General features: G+C 33.7%; 2 protein-coding genes across 3 annotated transcripts; both read right to left on the bottom strand.

Annotated features, from left to right (window-relative positions):
* Positions 1-6: 6 nt before the first annotated feature.
* On the bottom strand, positions 7-6,193 carry LOC11446482 (cation/H(+) antiporter 20). Of its 2 annotated transcripts, none has more exons than XM_024771208.2 (4): positions 5,911-6,193; positions 3,090-4,118; positions 618-1,487; positions 7-499 (listed from the first exon to the last, which is right to left on the bottom strand). In XM_024771208.2, the coding sequence occupies exons 1-4, from the start codon at positions 6,076-6,078 to the stop codon at positions 125-127; spliced, it is 2,442 nt and encodes an 813-aa protein (XP_024626976.1). In that variant the 5' UTR covers positions 6,079-6,193; the 3' UTR covers positions 7-124. The 2 variants fall into 2 exon arrangements, with proteins under 2 accessions (XP_024626976.1, XP_003625497.1); XM_003625449.4 differs by having other exon boundaries at positions 7-496.
* A 4,489-nt stretch (positions 6,194-10,682) lies between these two features.
* LOC11446480 (cation/H(+) antiporter 20) lies at positions 10,683-16,877 on the bottom strand. Its single transcript, XM_003625447.4, has 4 exons — positions 16,567-16,877; positions 15,391-16,419; positions 11,665-12,618; positions 10,683-11,377 (listed from the first exon to the last, which is right to left on the bottom strand). The coding sequence occupies exons 1-4, from the start codon at positions 16,744-16,746 to the stop codon at positions 10,985-10,987; spliced, it is 2,556 nt and encodes an 851-aa protein (XP_003625495.1). The 5' UTR covers positions 16,747-16,877; the 3' UTR covers positions 10,683-10,984.
* Between the last annotated feature and the right edge of the window lie 2,467 nt (positions 16,878-19,344).

The following is a 19,344-nucleotide window of genomic DNA, read 5'->3' as shown; positions in this document are numbered from 1 at the left end:
TGTATCAAAGTATTAAACACAGTAGTCGATAGATTCATGAAATCACAAAATACAATACCCAATATTGGGATTTATTTATTTTACATAATTTTATTTTAAGCGGATACATATTTAATATATAATATTACACGGATGATTCTGGGATGGTATTGATCACAATACTCATTGCCCTTGATGTTCTGAGACTTGTTTCACTTGAATTTATCAAGTGTTGGCCTTGTATAACGAGCACTGAACTAGTAATGCCCTGAGCTGAAGAAGTTAACAGGTCTCCAATAGGTCCCAACTCAGCATGCTCTAGCTGAGAATCCTTTATGTCAATCATCCCGGTTGAATTAAGAAGCTGATGTCCCTTCCCCACAATTACAAGTTCGTACTCTTTAACTCTACCAATTGCTAACACCTCATTTGCTATGTTGACAGTGTCATTTTCAATATACTCCACTGCTCCAAGCCATTTAGTTTTGAATTCATTTAGTGCCACTTCATCCAACTCCTGCTGACGACATTCAAATTTATGAGAATTGTTGTTTGCATTCAGTTATCGCCATTCATATCATATCATAGTTTCTAGTTTTTGACTGAAGCATCAAGTTAAAAACTAAAAATGAAAATACCTTCTCATTTTCCATATTGTTATCGGACGCTGATGTTGATGTGTTGTAGCTGTGTTCTTGATCCCTGAAAGTACCTTCATTATGTAAATTGAATCTCACAACAGACAATCTAATTGCTGGATGTTCTGCCATTCTGCTTCCCAACTCTAAAACCTTTCTATCATCTGGTCCTCCAACGAAAATTATGCACACTTTTTTTCCTGGAGTAGCACTGGTTTCGACCCTTTGTTCATACCTTCTTCCAACACCACGATTAACAAGTACTGCAACAGAGCATGGTGCACTCTGAAGCACCCTTTGATTAACTTCCCTCCATCTTTGCCCTATGTCTTCTATTGTCTCTTCATCTTCCCCTCTCCACCTTTTATGAAAAGGCAATATGATCATTGCCACACCTTTCTCTTCTGCAATATGACATATGTCTTCGTGGATTGTAGACAATGATGAGATGGATGTTAAATGATGCACTGTAACCTGACCCACTTGACCACAAGCACGGAATGCCTCCTGCATAGTTCCTTTTTGAAACCGATTGATGAATGGAAACCCGCTCTTTCTGCTGCTTCGAACCATCAAAATGGAGGATGAGCTATCCGTGAGTTCAGTAAGTTGCATCACGTAAAGTTTGATCTTACTAGACTTGTTGGTTGCTCTAACTGATTCAATGAAGTTGATTAGTGAAGGAATGTTTCCAGTTCCGTGGATGCAAGCGAGAATGCGAAGCTTCTCTTGTGTGTCTGTCAGAGGTGGAGGGTTTCCGGATCGTCGTTGACGAGAGGGTTTGTATATGGCTACAACTGCCGGAGTTGTAATGAAGGTAGTGAAGATAGCCATGAGAACTAGGATGGTGAACATCTCGTCGTTAAGTACCTGCTTATCCATTTAGTAGTGCAATTAAACACAATCGCTTATGATTAGAGTGCAGAAAACTCTTCATTTCTTGATTGGTGAATAATAAAAAGAAAATTGGTGAATTTAGAATTGTCTGATATGATTGTTCATCGGTGTTTTGAATTTTGGGATAGTTGTTCATGATTGTTTGTGGGTGTTTAAATAATTATATGATATGATTGCTCATTTGATTTTTAGTGTCAGACAATATAAATATTCCTAATTAAATTCAAACATCAATATTCCAAAATAGATCAAAAGGGAAGATATCTATCATTCAAAAAAATAAAATAAAAGGAAAAGATCTAATTGATGTTGATGTTAGTATGTTACTGCTAGAGTAGTTGTAAAGCATATCGTTATTAAATCATAAAATGAGACTACTACGTGCAGATTGGAAAATTGCCTTTTAGCTCCATTGACGGGATTCTGATTCTATGCCGGCTATAAAAAAAGAGATTTGAAAAGTTTATTATGCTTCCAATTGATTATCATTTTTACAAATAAGGTATTTTTAAAAAAAATAAAAAAAATAAGTATAATTATAATTACAAAAGAAGTATCTAACTTTTTAAAGTAAACCAAACACTATGTACTCTAGTGCCTTAATATTTTAGTGTATAAAACAAATCTAAATGCGAGGGGTTAGTGGGATCAATTTAAAAAAAATAGGGTTAATTAAGTAAATGGTCCCTATAAATATTCAGAATTTTATTTTTAGTCCCTACAAAATAAAATCACATTTTTTAGTCCCTATAAAATTTTCCATCAGCATTTTTAGTCCCTATAAAATATTTTCATCAACATTTTTAGTCCCTGTAAAAAATTTCCATCAACATTTTTGGTCCCTAAAATGCTTAAAGAAAATGTCACAGGGACTAAAAAGAGTGATTTTATTTTGTAGGAACTAAAAACAAAACTGTAAATATTTATAGGGACTAAAAAATTAATTAACCCAAAAAAATAAAAATAAACGAGATAAAAATGATTGGGAGTGGTAAAACTAAGTGTTATGAAACCCTAGTTTTCAATACCTTTTGGGTTGGTTTCATAACACTTAGTTTGACTTGCAATAAAATCAAAAGTGATAAAAACGAGTGGTAGAAATTTTGGCTTGCGAGTGGTAGAGACGTCCCTAAGGGTATTGCAAGCCAAACTAAATTTTATGAAACCAACCCAAAAGGTATTGAAAACAATTTAACTTAACATGGTTATATGTCTCGTTCTTGTCCAATTTAACTCGTAAATCATTAGGTTACAATGTTTCATTAGCGCTTAGGATGAGTAGAGCATAAAAATTTGGCTTGGGTTAAAATTTTGGGACATATTAGAGTCGACTAATGTGATCAAAATAACTTAAAAGAATTTATGTGTAACCAAAATAACTTAAATGATCAATCTATTACAACCCTTAAACTTAAAGGACCGATGATATAATTTAGCCCATCTAAAAAGGGCAAACTAAATAAGGAATAGGTTGAGACGAGATATGTTTCTCCCAAATAAATTAAACTAAATTGGTAAAATAAAAGTTACTAAACTGCAAGTAGTAAATGAGGAAAAGAGAAGCAAATATTTTACCTTCTTTTCTTTGCCAATATTGAGAACAATAAGCTCAACCAACCCTTTAGTATTCATCAGAACTCCAAGGGTCAATGATTCCCTAACCGGCATAGTACATATAACAGCCACAACAAAAGTACCCAAAATCTTCCCAACACAAGCCATCCCTATAACAAGCAAAAGAATCCCCCATTCAACCACACCTTGTAACTTACCAACATCAGTTTTCAACCCACTTGATGCAAAATACAAAGGAAGCATCAAATTAGACACAAAATCTTCGATCCTCTTTGTTACTCTACTTGCAAATTCACCCCCTCTTGGTATTGTTAACCCAAAAACAAATGCACCAAAAATCGAATGTATTCCTATCAAATCCGTCATGAATCCTGACAACATAACACCAGCTAGTGTCAAACATATAAACATTTCATCCAACACTTCGTTTTCCCGTGAACAACGGAGTGAAATACGCTCCATCAATGGTCTAATCACAAACAACATAAACACAACAAAAGCCACACCAGAGAGTAGTACTAAGATGGATGTCAAGACACCGTTTCTATGTTCTCCACCACCGGCTAAAGCAATGGCCAGTGCTAATAAAACCCATGCAGCAACGTCGTTAAAAGCAGCTGCGGCCATGGCAGTTTCTCCTACTTGTGTTGTTAACAATTTAAGCTCTGCTAAGATGCGTGCGAGTACAGGGAAAGCAGTGATGGAGAGAGATACGCCTAAGAATATGAAGAGTTGAAAGTAACTGACTTTGTGAGTTTCAGAGTTGAAATGGATGACTTTTTGGAGAAGGAAGGTTACTCCGATGGCGAAGAGGAATGGGAGGGATATTCCTGCGACAGCGATGTTGAAAGCTCGCTTACCACTGCGGTTAATGGTGCGGAGGTCGAGCTCAAGACCTACGAGGAAGAGATAGAAGAGAAGGCCAATGCTAGCTACTGATTCAAGTATGGGAGTGCTCCATGAAGGGAAAACCGTGTGCATGAAAGTTTTGTTGCGTCCAATACCAGAAGGTCCTAGCAAAATTCCTCCCTGAATCACATGAATCATAATCATTATAGATGTTATGCTAACTCTATGCAGTTGATCATAATTCTTTTGAAACATATGTGCTGTACATAATTAGATCAAATCTTTTAGCCAAAACTACATCCCGCAGCTGTTTAATTTTACCACATTAGTTAATTAAGTTTCTTTTTTTGTCTCACATAGGTTACTTTTTATTCACACATTCTGTTGCAAACATACATGTGTACATCATTTTTTTTTGTTGAAAGGAATACATGTGTACATCATGTTATTGACGTGATATAAATCATGTTGAGAACATTTGTTACATGTATTCATTTCTCATCTGTTACCTTTTGCTCATTTTAGAATTGGGTTAATGATTTTGAGGCAACTATTGCGCGAGAGAAAAGGAATTGGGGGAATTTTCCTCCATGATTTTCCCGTCCATTTGACACAAATATATTTGAAGGTCATGTGCCCATTCATATTCTCTACCACGCAATATTCGTATCAAATGGTTTAACATAATTTTAAAATCAACAATGATACATGTACATTTCATAAATCCTAACACTCATTCGACACTTCATTTATCTCTACAAATCTTCTCTCTCTCTCACACACACACATATGTTGTGTACATCAAACATTTCCTTTTGAGATAGACAAGAGGTACACATAAGAGATGGAAATGGATACATGTAATTAAGGTTAGCAGCAAACTTCGTTCCTGCAACGTCAACAACATAACAAACACATGCATATTTTTATTACGAAATGCGTGAAAAATTGGTAACGGTATGCACATAAAATGGGAGTTAAAGCACCTATATAGAATAGAACAAAAAAACTTAAATAACTGATAAATAATTGTTATGTTACAATTAGACATGTATTTTGTCAATCTTTTGTTATATTCTTGCCCAACAATGAAAAGTTGGTTTCTTCTTCTTCAAAATAACATGATTAAACATGTTTTTTTTTTTTTTTTATCACAAAAATATGTGGTATATTATTGGCCTTTGGTTCTTCTACATCCGAATTTTCTCTACATCCTCTACCTCTTTTGGTATGTGGATTTAGACCCCCTACGACAGCTGTACTATGCATTAGTGTAGAGGATTCACACATCTTTGAATAAATTCTCTTCTTTCAACCATCTTTATAAAAAAACATTATTCCCCCCGCTCTCTCTCTCTCTCAAAATTTACTTGCTTTCATTTACATTATCCAAATGTTAAATAAATTTTAGTTATTTGACAATTCTAAAGTGATCGTAGCTAGTAAAATGAAAAAATTGATAGTTATACTGTAACCACACATGATTTGTTATGTATGTGTATATAATATCAACCATTGATTTATTTATAAAGGATTGATATTATTCACTTTTTTCTCTAAAGTGAGTTGTTTACTTTAAAGAAGTCCGACAAGGATCCAATTTCAAAATATTGTAACTAAAGATTTACTAAAATCTTGAGTGTTAAAATGAGAAGAATCAATAAGAAATAATACTTATAAAATACTTATAAATTTGACATAGTTCCAAAAATAAAGATCAAAATAATACATCAAAATTTGGGGGACCATTGACGAATGTTGTCATATTTTGAAGACCAAAATATACTTTTATCTTTTTCAAAATTCAACAAGAAATTTTCAATAAAATGCATGATATAAAGCTTGGTAGTGCACTATATTATTTTTTGACAAATTATATTGCATATAATTAATGGAAATTATTATATATAGTAGCAATAATAATATAGTGTAATTAGTTAAGTTTTTTCCTTGCCATATATTATTTACTTACAATAATCTCAGCAACAACTCTGGGTTGACGAAGGGGTTTGAGGAAGAAGGCGAGGGTGCGGCTAACAAACATGACTAGAATGGTTTGAATGATCAACAATGGAAGAGCATGGTTCATAGGATTATCTCCCTGCCATGCTCCATCAGATGATGTTTCATTGGCACGCATGTTGAAAATTAATTCCCAAGAATTAATTCTTGATGTATATATATATATGCTAAGGAAATGGAAACAAAGTGAATAGAACTATTATTATAAATGAAGTTGAAAACTTCTGTGCTCTACAATGTTGGAGGAATACGGTTTATATAGAGGAAAGGAAGAGTGGAATACGTTGGTTGTGTCGACGTCGAGTTATGTGGGGAACAAAGAATAATATAATAAGGAAGCTTGGTAGTGGTAGAGTAGCTTCACAAATTTAACGGTTTCAATGTATAATTAGTTTTAGAGGTAATAGTCTTTTTGGTATCTGAATGTCTAATCAGTAGTCATTCAATGTATTAAATTTTAAAATAATATCTAATTGTATATTTTATTAATTAAAATAGTCTCTAACATTAAAATATTTTGTTAATATTGTTATATTAGTACTTCAATATATTTATTTATCGTCACATTAATACGAATCAACACGCTTATAAATAAAATGTGAATCTACCATTTAAAAATGGATTGCACATAAATTGATAAAACCAACATAAGATTAATTCGATTGAAGAATAAATGTTAAAGTGTGTCTTGAAGATAGAACATTCTCACCACCAATTAACCTTAGATCAATGATATTTGAACAACCATTTGTTAACAACTTTTATGACAACCTCCTTTTTCTTTCTTCTTATTGGTCAAAAACAATGAAGAGAGAAAAAAGAAGAGAGAGAGAGTAAGAAATAATATGAGTGTGAGAGAGAAAGTTGTCTAAAAATTGTTACAAAATAGTTGTACAAATATAATTTCTCTTTTAACTTTATTATAAGGCCTATAATATGGGACGCAAGGGGTATTAACATTAGCACTATCATTAACACTATTCCTTCAAAAAAAACATTAGCACTATCATTTAACTAATTTTTTATGACGATATTCACTGCTTCAAATTTTCAATAGAAGAGTGCATAAGATTTGCCAATAAAGAATAAACATGTGGTTTCAATATGTTCAGCTTCGATGTACTAGTTTTGTCATATTATTCCTATTTTCTGGTAATATTTTAAGTAATCCAGAAATAGGAATCCATGGCTTAGCTCCACTAACCCCAGTTAAAGTTCGACCGTATTTTATGCGTATCGTTGAGCCAATATCAATATCAAGGAAAAAAGTGTGCACTTAAATTGGAGTAAAGTGGACACAAATCATAAGACATAGAAACAAGACCAAATCAATAATATTTGGATACACATTGTGCCGTGAAGATTGATTGTCGTTTATATTATATTTCATTTTGATTTCTTCAAAAAAAATAAAAAGATTCTTTTAAAAATATTCAATCATCTTTTTTTATCAATTTCCTCCTTATTATTAAAAAAATATTTTTTTTATGTGTGTGTGACCAAACACTTTTTCTTTAGTCAAATTTCTATATAAATAAATAAACCGTGTTAATGACTACTCTTGTAAATCCATCGCACATTCTTGTTAAGAATAGCATCATGATACTTGTATTGAATTTAGAGCTTTGTTTTATTTTCTGCTCAAGACACACAAAATGTACATTAGATTTTTAAAATATACTCCTTCAATCTCTAAATAATAGTCGTTTAAGGTTTATGCACGATTATTAAAGAAATGATTAATTGTGTTAATTTTGATGGTAAAATTAGTATCATTTACTAAAACACTATTATTAATTGTACTTAGATTAGTTAAGTTGGATGAAATTCAATAAATAAGGGTGTGATAATGGAAAAAAATAATAAATGCTGCATTGGTATTATAAAGTGACAATTATTTTGAGAAAAAGAAAAAATGGTAAAGAGACTATTATTGTGAGACAGAGGGAGTATATTATATTCGATTCCACAAAAGGTAATGTTAATTTATGCATGCATTTTTATATTTTTATACGGTATCTCCTTTTTTGGTGGACATGTTCTCTTTTTAATTTATTTTCTTCCTTTTCTTTTTGTCCGTAGACGAAGTGAAAATTACCACTTAAAATTCACACACACAACTGTAAGATGAGTTCAAACTCTCATGAATGTGTGCAACCTCACAATATTGATACTATCAATTGAGATATGTCTTATGGATTGTCTCTCTCCATGTTTTAACTCATTCATATAACATTATTTAAGGTCATATCACTAAAAATTGTATGAGAATAAAGTTAAATTTGTAACCCTACATTTCTAGTTGACTCGTCCCTTTTTAGACGGGTTGTTATCAGGTAGGACGGGTTGACCCTTTTCACCCTCCCTAGTTGTATGCATAATTTCAAAAGTAGTTATGATAAAATTCAAATGTTTCCATTAACCTGACGATTATGCAATGGATAAACTGTGTATAATCTTTTACATTATTAATCTATATGAATTAAATCTAAGAATAAGTGATCTTCAACAATACAGATAACGTGCAATGAAATCTGTAGATCTCTTACTCTGTGTTTGGTTTTATCAAAATTAGAGAAGGGAGATTTAAAGAAGCGAGGGTTAGAGAAGAAATATAAAACTTACCCTAATTGATATGCAGAGAAGTAGATAAAGAGAACAAAAAAATGTGGATCCCACCTTTTTTTTATTTTTTATTTTTTATTTTATCTCTATGGTGGATAGGCGAGAAAAAGATAAATACAAAATTTTGTTTTGTTTCCCGACATTAACCTTTTAAGATAAGGTTACAAGAATTAGTGTCCCTCCGACAATTGTTAAAGAAACAATAGGTAAAATTTGTATTGTAAAGATGGTATCAGTGCCACTTTAATATCTATTAACCACATGCCATTAAATTTATGCTTTCAGATAACCCACCGTTTATATCAACGCATCAAGCCTAACAATGATGGGCGTGAAGATGTGTGTTAAAGATCTCGCATTAGATAAGAGAATATGTGTTAACTAGAACATCGACCCGTGCGATGTACGGGTGCAACCAACGAATAAAATCGTTGAATAAGTTATACCGTATAACTAAATTCTATTATGTTTATTGTTTAAGCATATAAAAATATACTTTTCCCCAAATTCTAATAATTTTTTTTAATTATTAAGAATAGTATCTCATTGTATATATGCTTAGTTGTGAATAATATCCGAAAGGAAATTTGTGGTGTACACAAAGTGAATTCTCCAATCTCAACAGTTTTTTTTTACATATGTGAAAGCGGAAGTCGAACCCAAATCACAAACTTAAAGAACATAAATCTTTACCACTTTACGCGCTCCTCGTATTTTTTTTTTAAGAAGTTAAAATAGAATTTATTAAAATCACAATGAGTCCTAACCTGCAAAATGAATGTTAGACTAGGATTCGTAAGGTAGCAACATATAAAGGAAAACAAAAATTGTACCCAAAACCCTCACCCAACATACATAGAAAACCCTCAACCAACATCACAAGCTGCCACAAAAAACAACTTCCACCAACAACAATCCGCTGCTCGCACACAACCCCCAAACAACAACGTCAAGAACCAACGCAACAACCAACAACCTTTGAAAAACCACCGGTAACAATAACGATTGAAAAAACAACAACCACCTTCGTCACAACAACAATCGATGTCACCTCAACGAATCCACCTTTGCAACAATAACAACAACCATCGCAACAACAAAATCCACCTTCAGAGCAGCAACACCATCGATCCACCTCGACAAACCACCAGATAACATAGTAGTCGAACCGGATGAGAAGGTTCTGATCGAACCCAGTCATTGGAGACCCACCGACACCTCCTCACACACCACAAAAAACGTGGCCTACATCACCAAATAAAAGTGAAAATAATTCTTTACTTAGTTGATTATCAAAGTAAAAAATAAAAGTGAAAATTCAATGAATTAATACATATGAATGTAATATAAAATTATATTTACTTGTTTCGTTATTTATAATTTTAAAGATCAAATATATAAATATCTATAACTTTTTTTTAGGGAAGTAAATATCTATAACCATAACGTATCTAATTTATTTAAAATTGTTTTCCTCGCCGTTTTAGTTTACGATTAGTGTACGAAAATGTTTACAATTTATTTTTATGCTAGACATTATTTAAACATATTAAAAAATTATTTATAAAAAAATCTATAGGAGTATTTATTTTATAGTACTTTTTTATATAAAAAAATGTAATTTTTAATATGGGCCGGCCCGTTAGCCTGCAGCCCGTGTAGGGCCGGGCTCGGGTAGTATATTTCAAGCCCGTTTTTTCAACCGGACTTTTTGGCCCGGCCCGATAAAGCTCGAAGCCTGTTAGGGCCGACCCGTTTAGGACCGGGCCGCCCATTTTGACAGGTGTACTTACTATACTAGCTTGAGTTTGGGGCTATATCATATTTCTTTTGAGAGGCTGCATCATATTTAATTATTTATAGCTTAAATTATGTTGTATCAAAAAATAATTATAAAAACAATAGTATCTCTGAACACTGCTTCAAAAAAAAGTATCTCTAGGAGAATGTTTCGTAACTAAAGTTTGATCAAGAAATGTTATAGTAAGAATTCAAACTTGTATTTTATCCAATAATTTGTTGTTAATTAAAGTTCTTTAATCATTTGAATTCAGTTAATTTTTTTTATGTGAGAATTCAATTACTTAAGTTCGTGAATAAGTTCAACATAATATGATTGGATTTGTAATTTTTGAAACACACCAATTCATACATGTACAACCCTGCGTAAAGAGGGATATTTATAACTTTTATTTTAATTTGAGATTTGAGATGCTACGGTGATATTAGCCCACCAAAATTAAAGGATAATTACATATTTATTACTTTAAACACTAATTCACTATATAGAGAAACTATTTTTGGTTTGAAGTTTCTCTCATCTGCGAGATATAATTGTGTTACTTTGGGGTTTGTCTTGTCTCCAATGACCCAACATAATGCATAAAAATACCAAGTAATTACACAGCATTTGCTACAGAGATCTCATGCCTTCCAGATGAAACCTCAGCAACATTCTCATCATGCACCTTAACCTTGTACATTGGTACATCCTCTGTCAATGCTACATCATGTTGTTGAATAACAAAAACTGATGACGCCATCTTGTGACCCATTGAGGATGTAAGTATATCTCCTATGGGACCTAACTCTGCATGCTCTGCTTCCCTCTCTGCTAGTTCTGCCACCATAGTCGACGGAAACCGACCCTTCCCAACAACAATGAGATCGTAATCCGCACTTTCTCCTAATGCTATCACCTCCTCAACAACGTTGCCACTACCCTTTTCGATATACTTCACTGTTTCACCACACTTGCTTCGAAACTCCTCCATTGCATTTTCATCCAACACCTGCATTTAAACAATAGAAATGTTTATAAAACAATATTCATATTGTGCATATATATGTTTAGACATAAGTATGCAAGTTGATTTGTTTAAGAAAAAAAGCCTTTAACATTAGTTGGTAAGTATATACATAGTATATATGCTTAACAGCTTAAGAATAAATTAAGATTAGCTGAAACATGTTTAGTCTCACGAATAATTTTCTCAAAATGCGACTACTAACATATTTAAGCCATTAAGTTAAATCACTATGGTCAAAGCATAATTTAGTTATTTTGTTAGAACAATACCTGTTCTTTTTGTCGATTAATTTTTGCGATGGAGAAGCTATAGTTTTCTTCGGTACTTTTGCCAGGTGATTGGCGTAAAACAAAGTTGTTACCACTCAATTCATTTTGCTCAACGAACCTTACAACGGTCACTACAACTGCCGGGTGTTCAACCATTTTCTTCCCCAACTCAAGAGCCTCGCGGTCATCAGGCCCACCAAAAAACACGATGCATATTCTTTGGGCCACTCTACCATCTGAGCCCAAATTCTTCAACCCAAGCCCATATCCTCTATCTACAAGCACAGCAACAGAGCATGGAGCATTCTTAAGTACCCTTTGGTTCACACCTCTCCATCCATGCCCAGCATTCTCCAACACCTCATGAGCCTCTTTGTCATTTTCATCATCAACTTCCATCCTCCAATGTTTGTGGAAGGGTAATATGATCATTGTCACTCTCTTTTCCTCTGCTGCATGGCATATATCCTCGTGCATTGTAGATAGCGAAGATATGGCTGTAGTGGACCGGACTATGACCCGGCCCAATTGACTATAGGCCTGAAAAGCCCCAGCAAGACGGTTATACCATTCATCGCGGTTGAAACGGTTGAAGAATGGAAAACCGTTTTTGCGAGCGCGTTGAACCATGATGATTGAAGATGAACGTTCTGTGAGTTCAACAAGGTGCATGATGAAGACTTTGAGAAGTGATTTTTGGGTGCTACGTGTTGACTCAATGAGGTTGATGATAGAGGGAATGTTGGTTGGACCGTGGATGCAAGCTAGGACTCGAAGAGTATTCACCACATTGTTGCTTTCTTTAGAGTGGGAGGACATGTCACCTAGCTTTCGAATTGTCTTGCTTGCGATTCCACGAGCTGGATTGTAGATTGCCATCACCACTGGGGTTGTGATGAAGGTTGTGAAGAGTGCCATAAGGACCAAGATTGCAAATATTTCATCATTTAAAACCTGTAATTTAGTCCAGTAAAAAAAGCATGAAATTAAATTATAACATTCGATAATACAATTCCTTCATATATAATGATTAAGTAAAACTGAAGGGATTGTACCAAAACAAAAGGTAAACGGAAGGAATGCATTTTGTAAATGAAAATGTCATTACCACCTTATATACATGCCATGCCACGTACTCAAGGGATTCATTTTTATTGGACCATATTCCAATAAAAATATGAATAAATGAATGATTTGTTTAATACTTCTATATGGGTTGCACTTGAGTGACATTGAAGTTTGGTGACATTGTGTTTATCTTTATCATAATCAATCATTCTCTCTTATCAAAATACATTAATGTCACCAAAATTCAATATCATCCAAGTATTTTCCGTATATGTACTGTCTCTTTAAAAAAAAGGTATTATATACATGTCTGTGTACGCAACATTAGATTATATTTCTAATATCTTTCATTAGTTTTGATGCATCTGCATAAGAAAATTAATCACCATAGGTTAAGTAAAATATATTTGTTCTGTGCTATGATTAGCAATAATTTGACACCAGACAGGATGTTTATTCTCTATACTAATAGTCAAGCTACCCAGCCAAGTTAATATTAATACTCCATCCCATAAAATAAATAATAATAGTCAACTCCTATTATTTGCCTAAGACAAAATGACATTGAAAATTATTAATTGGGAACGACTTATCCAAAAACAAACCAACAATAGCACTGATATGTTTTTTTTATACAGGCAAGCCCTGATAGTTATAATATAATTACTTTCATGTCAAAAAATATTTTTATTTATCATAGAAATAATATAATCAGTAGAGAAAATAAAATATATCTTTAGTTTTCACGTCACTAAATTTAGCGATTGTATTATAGATAAATATATCTTTTACTAACTTATTTTTTCCTGACAGTGAATCATCAATATTTTTATGGTATGGTGGAACTCATTAGAAACTACGGAAACAAGAATATAATAATCAATTGATGCTGACTGCTGAGTCTATAAGCTTAGGCCAATCGAATGGCATTCCATGCACATGTAAACAAACATTATTAACCCAAGAAAGTGGTGAGAAAGAGCTCATTGTGCAGGAAGAGACTAGACTTTTCTTAGCAATATTACTTTTCTAGTAAAATAGGATAGGATAATCAAAGTTAACACGCCATCCCATTATGAGAGAGTAAATTAGTACAAGTAATTTAAATGGAGTGATCAAACTTAGCTTCCTAACTAATCTATGACCGGCTTAAAATTAAAGTGTTTCATTACTTGTTTTGATAGCAAGGACTCATAATGTATGATTTGATCAAAAAGCATATACTAAATGCAAGATAGGCATGTAAAGTAGATAGTTACACTACTAAAGATGGCAACCACCTAAGTCTTTCTTCACGAGATTCATATATACTCACATGAAACAGAAATCAGTATTACTAATTAATTAATTGCCAGAAAGAAAAGCACAAGAAAATTAGAGTTCATGCAATTGTACTAGACGACTAGTCGTATATTTTCATGTAAGTATCTAACTTCAACTTCCTAACTTTATTCAACACGGCTGCCCAGCCAATTGCAGCAAAACAATCCCAAATTAGTCAAACACAATGACATTATTTTTCCAATCATACACTTAAATATTGAAACTACCATAAAATATACCAAGTCAAACAAGTTGCTTATGAAAACAAGTTTTAACTTTGCACACATCGTTCAACTTTTCATGTGGACACGTTCCAATTGTGTTTTGTATATACTTTATATTTATATTTATATTATAGAACCGTCAAGCCGACCCACCAAATCAATAAAAGGCTAACCATCTGTCACAATGTTCCTTTTTTTGGACACAAGTCGCACTTTTTCTTAATTAACCAGAATCAAGCTTTTATATCCTCACCACTTTTTTTTACAGCATATATCCTCACCACTAAAATCCTTTAACCAAATTGTACTAGAAGAGATTTTGCTCTCTTTATCTCTAATTAGTATAATAATCTCGATGCATGTGGTCCATATTATGAACCACATATATCATTAATTGAATGAACGTAACAAATAATATTTGCTTATATTTAGAAACGGAGGAAGTATAATTTTTTGGTAATTTTTACATGTATAAAAATATATAGTTTATGTATAATATCAATTTTTCCTATGATGTTTCTAAAATACTCCTTTGTTTAATTTTTTTTTTAAGGAATACTCCTTTGTTTAATGATGTGTTCAAATTTGATAGCATCAATAAAGAGTTTATTTGAAGAAAAAAAAAAACATAGAGTAATGTGAATTATGACTTTATTTTTTTTAGGAATGTGTGTTATGACTTACTGTATATTTTTTCCCATTTTCCTTAAAGGTGTTATAGATGAACTTTTCTTTCACAATACACATATAGTAATTATTTAATATGAGAATTATTTGTTACAAATTTATATTTGTAAAGCACTACTATTATAGAGAAGAAAACCAAATTCCCTATCTTCAATTAAATCTTTTCTGCCGCATATTTTTTTAAATAAAATCTCGAATTTAACTACTATCATATGATATGATATGATGATGAATTCATGCTCAGAGTTAGACCTACAACTAACAGTCTACACATACCAATTAAGGTATTGTTGAAAATTTATTTTTCAACTTGATACTAATAAATATAGAAAGTATTGTTATGATTTTTTTTTTAAAAAATAGAGGAGAACAATATAAAAAAAAAAAAAAAAAAAATAGAGGAGAAAAATAAAAAAAAACTGACCTTTTTCTCTTTTCCAATGTTGAGCACAATGAGTTCAACAAGTCCTTTGGTGTTCATCAGCACTCCAAGTGTAATTGACTCTCTAACTGGCATCCTACACATCATAGCAACAACAAAAGTCCCCAGAATCTTCCCAGCACAAGCAGTTGCAATCACTAAAACCAATAGCCCCCAAGCTTTTCCACCACTAATCTTAGTCACATCAGTTTTCAACCCACTTGAAGCAAAGTAAAGTGGAAGCAACAAACCCAAAACAAAATCCTCTATTCTCTCTATCAACCTCTCAGCAAAACTACCTGTCTTTGGAATAGTTAATCCAAAAACAAACGCCCCAAAAATCGCATGAATCCCTATGAAATCAGTTATGAATCCTGAAACCATTACACCAGCTAGAGTCAAACAAATATAAACTTCATCAACAGCTTCATTCTCCACGGAGCATCTTTGTGCCACACGATTCATCACAGGACTTATAACAATCATCATGAAAGCAACGAAAGCGACTCCGGAGAGAAGCACCCAAACGGAAACGAGAGGGCTCTTTTTGTCTCCGCCGTCGGCTCCGTTTCCGGCTAACGCAATTGCTAAAGCGAGAAGAATCCACGCGGCTAAGTCGTTGAACGCAGCGGCTGCCATGGCGGTTTCTCCTACGCGTGTTGTGAGGAGTTTGAGTTCAGCGAGGATTCGTGCTAAGACGGGGAATGCGGTTATAGAAAGCGCAACTCCCATGAAAACGATGAATTGGCCGAATCCGGCTTTGTCTGCGCCGTCGACGGTTTTGCGGAGGACAATGGCAACGCCTATGCCGCAGACGAAAGGAAGAGTGATTCCACAAGCTGCTATACTGAATGCTCTTTTACCGCTACGGCGAATCGAGTTTAGATCTAACTCGAGTCCAACGAGGAAGAGAAAGAATAGAAGACCTATGCTTGCGACGGATTCTAGCGTCGGCATACTCCATTCAGGGAATAAGCGGTGCAGGTAGCTTGTGTTCCTTCCTAACGCCGATGGTCCTAACAGAATTCCACCCTGAAATACATGCAACTCAAAAAAATCACTCTCCATACATAATTATAATTAATACCACGCCACACGGTATATGCAATAGTATTATAATAATGAGATAGCAACCCTAATAAAAAAAATAAATCAAATAAAGTTGAACGGGGTACATACGATGATCTCAGCTATGACTTTAGGTTGGCGGAGAGGTTTGAAGCCGAAAGCGAGGGAGCGGCTGACGACGAGGACTAAGACAGTTTGAATAATGAGGAGAGGGAAAGCGTAATCGAGAGGATTATCGCCTTGCCAGATTCCATCGGAGGAAGTTTTGATTGCTGTTATATTAACTGGCATGGTGTTAATTTAGTTTTTCTGTTGGAGGAGGAAGTCACGTGCAAACAATGGGAAAGATTGATTATGCTGGATTGCAATTTAATGGACTTTGGGACTTGGGAGATTTTGAATGCATGGGTGTGTATCTGGACTTTAGAGGGTTATTTATAGTGGAGAGAAGAAGATCAGCCTTTGACTTCGGGTTAGTTTGGATAAATGGAACTTAGCTCCGCTTAATTATTTATTGTTTTAAGGATAACTTTTTTTAAAAAAAGAACAATTAAATTAATTTTGTCAAAAATAAGATTCCTCCTTTCCAAATTATAAGAATGGGTCTTGCTAATTATTGCCCGGTTAAGGAAGGCAAAAGTAGTATTTTGTATTGGTTTTAACAACATTTTATTTTTAAAAAGTTAAATTTATCATTTTTCACCATTTTTCAATATTATATTTCTATTTTTATCCCCTTATCCAATGCACCAAAGACGATGATTATCATTCTTCATAAGTAATTTGTCCTAAAGTACAAATATATCTAATTATTCCTTAAAAAATAAGATTCACTCAAGTCATCACTTTGGCTATAGGGTAAAGATTGATGAACAACCTTTTAATTCATCCACTCCATACCACTGCTACGTGGCATTTTTTTTTTCTTCAACCAAAATATAATAAAATAATATGACATTCCTCTTCTTTTAATTTATTCCAAAAAAAAAAAAAAAGAACCTTTCCCTTTTTTCTGTTCTCTCTCTTCTCCCCACACCCACCTCAAACCTCCACCTTATGTCGGCCCACCCTCCGCCGGCCGCCTCTGTCAGTTTCTTCTCCTCTTCTTTCTGCTCTCTTTCTTTCTCCCTCACATCTGTCACCACCACCACTACCACCCCCACCGTCGCCTCACCCTTGTCTAAATCGGAAGAAAATCGCTCCATAAGTATGATTAACTCCCCCTGAATTCTCATATAGTCCATTTCAGTTGACACACCATAACATTTATCAACCAATCAATGGTGTGACATAACCATTTCAATACTTCAATTGTCATTTTTTTTCTAGATAGTTTTGCAGTGAAAATCACTCACATTATACTAAGCAAGGCTTATACGAGATCTAATGGTTAACCTTGATTAGAGATTGTACTTCTCACCAATGGACTTTATGGTGAGGTAGGGTGGACAGTACAACAGGGAGACGATTGTGGTGAGAAAGGGTGGACGGTGCAGTCCAGCGACGGTGGTGGTGTGGGAGGGTGGAGGTTTGATAGAAGACAGAGAAAGAGAAAGTGAGGGTGAGAAAGTTACAGCTCTCTTTTGGACAAAATTGCCCCTTATATTATATGAATGGACAAAATTGTCCATGCCACATAAGGGGTAATCGAGTGGGATTTGCCACGTGGGGTTGTATGTGTATAATCACTCTTGGCTATAATACTTTTCTTTGATACATGTAGTGGTGTAGGTTCATCGTTATCAAATTTATTAGGGTCTTCTTAACGAACACTTTTCAATCATTTTAAAATAAGCAAGTAGTATTCTTTAAAAAAGTTAAATATTTTGATTTTCAATACATCGAATACATGTATTTTTATAAATACTTACCACTTATGATTCTTAAATAGTATTCTGAGACACTCGTTAACATTTCTCAATTTATTATCGTAAAAGCATAAACAGTTCATAATAGTTCATTACTAGCTTGCGTCATTTTTGTTTTAAAAAACCAAAGCTCTCAAACACTTTTTAATACACTTTCCGTCCCAAATTATAAGTCGTTTTCGGAAGGAAAAAAATAGTCCTATATTATTTGTCGTTTTACAATACCAATGAAACATTAATGTTATTTATCTGTCTTTTTCAATTCTTTAATTTATTTTTCTCATACTATTTAGTAAGGACAATTTTGTAAAACAATTCATAATATCTTTTTCCCATAAAAATTAATTACATTTCTTAATGTGTGAAATGAACCGTAGAATCGGTTGACTACTCTATTTTAGTTAATAACGAGATTGTTGGCCCAATTATTCTGGGGAGAGGGTTGCGACAGGGAGACCCACTCTCTCCCTACCTTTTTCTTATTTGTGCAGAAGGGCTTTAATCTCTCATCAGAGATGTGGAGGAACGGGGTGTTATTTCCGGGGTTCAGGTATGCCGAGGTGCCCCCTTTGTCTCTCATTTTTTATTCGCTGACGATTGTTTCCTCTTCTTTAAGGCTAAAGTGAGTCAGGCGCAGATTATGAATTCCATTCTTATTGTGTATGAAGAAGCATCTGGCCAAGCTATTAGCTTGCCAAAATCTGAAATCTATTGTAGCCGCAATGTCCCCGACCCTCTGAGACAAAACATTACAACTATTATGGGGGTCCAGGCTGTTCTCGGAACTGGTAAATATCTTGGTCTTCCGTCAATGATTGGTATGACCACAATTCTACCTATGCTTATATTAAGGATAGAGTTTGGCAAAAAATCAATTCTTGGAGTAGTAAGTGTCTTTCCAAAGCAAAGCATGAAGTAATGATAAAATCAGTCATGCAAGCTATTCCTTCGTATGTCATGAGTATTTTTCAATTACCAGCAACTCTTATTAGCACCATTGAGAAAATGACGAATTCTTTCT

This window comes from Medicago truncatula, chromosome 7, assembly GCF_003473485.1.
Source record: "Medicago truncatula cultivar Jemalong A17 chromosome 7, MtrunA17r5.0-ANR, whole genome shotgun sequence".
NCBI classification, from domain to species: domain Eukaryota; kingdom Viridiplantae; phylum Streptophyta; class Magnoliopsida; order Fabales; family Fabaceae; genus Medicago; species Medicago truncatula.
This window is presented reverse-complemented; position numbering and strand designations above follow the sequence as displayed.

What these genes read in the sequence shown, in the direction of transcription:
- LOC11446482 (XM_024771208.2), bottom strand. Translation starts at nt 6,078, where the DNA reads ATGCGTGCCAATGAAACATCATCTGATGGAGCATGGCAGGGAGATAAT. An exon ending in GAGTTGTTGCTGAGATTATT is followed by an intron (nt 4,119 to 5,910) that starts GTAAGTAAATAA and finishes CATGTGATTCAG; the next exon opens with GGAGGAATTTTGCTAGGACC. An exon ending in ATATTGGCAAAGAAAAGAAG is followed by an intron (nt 1,488 to 3,089) that starts GTAAAATATTTG and finishes ATGGATAAGCAG; the next exon opens with GTACTTAACGACGAGATGTT.
- LOC11446480 (XM_003625447.4), bottom strand. Translation starts at nt 16,746, where the DNA reads ATGCCAGTTAATATAACAGCAATCAAAACTTCCTCCGATGGAATCTGG. An exon ending in ACATTGGAAAAGAGAAAAAG is followed by an intron (nt 12,619 to 15,390) that starts GTCAGTTTTTTT and finishes ACTAAATTACAG; the next exon opens with GTTTTAAATGATGAAATATT. An exon ending in TTAATCGACAAAAAGAACAG is followed by an intron (nt 11,378 to 11,664) that starts GTATTGTTCTAA and finishes GTTTAAATGCAG; the next exon opens with GTGTTGGATGAAAATGCAAT.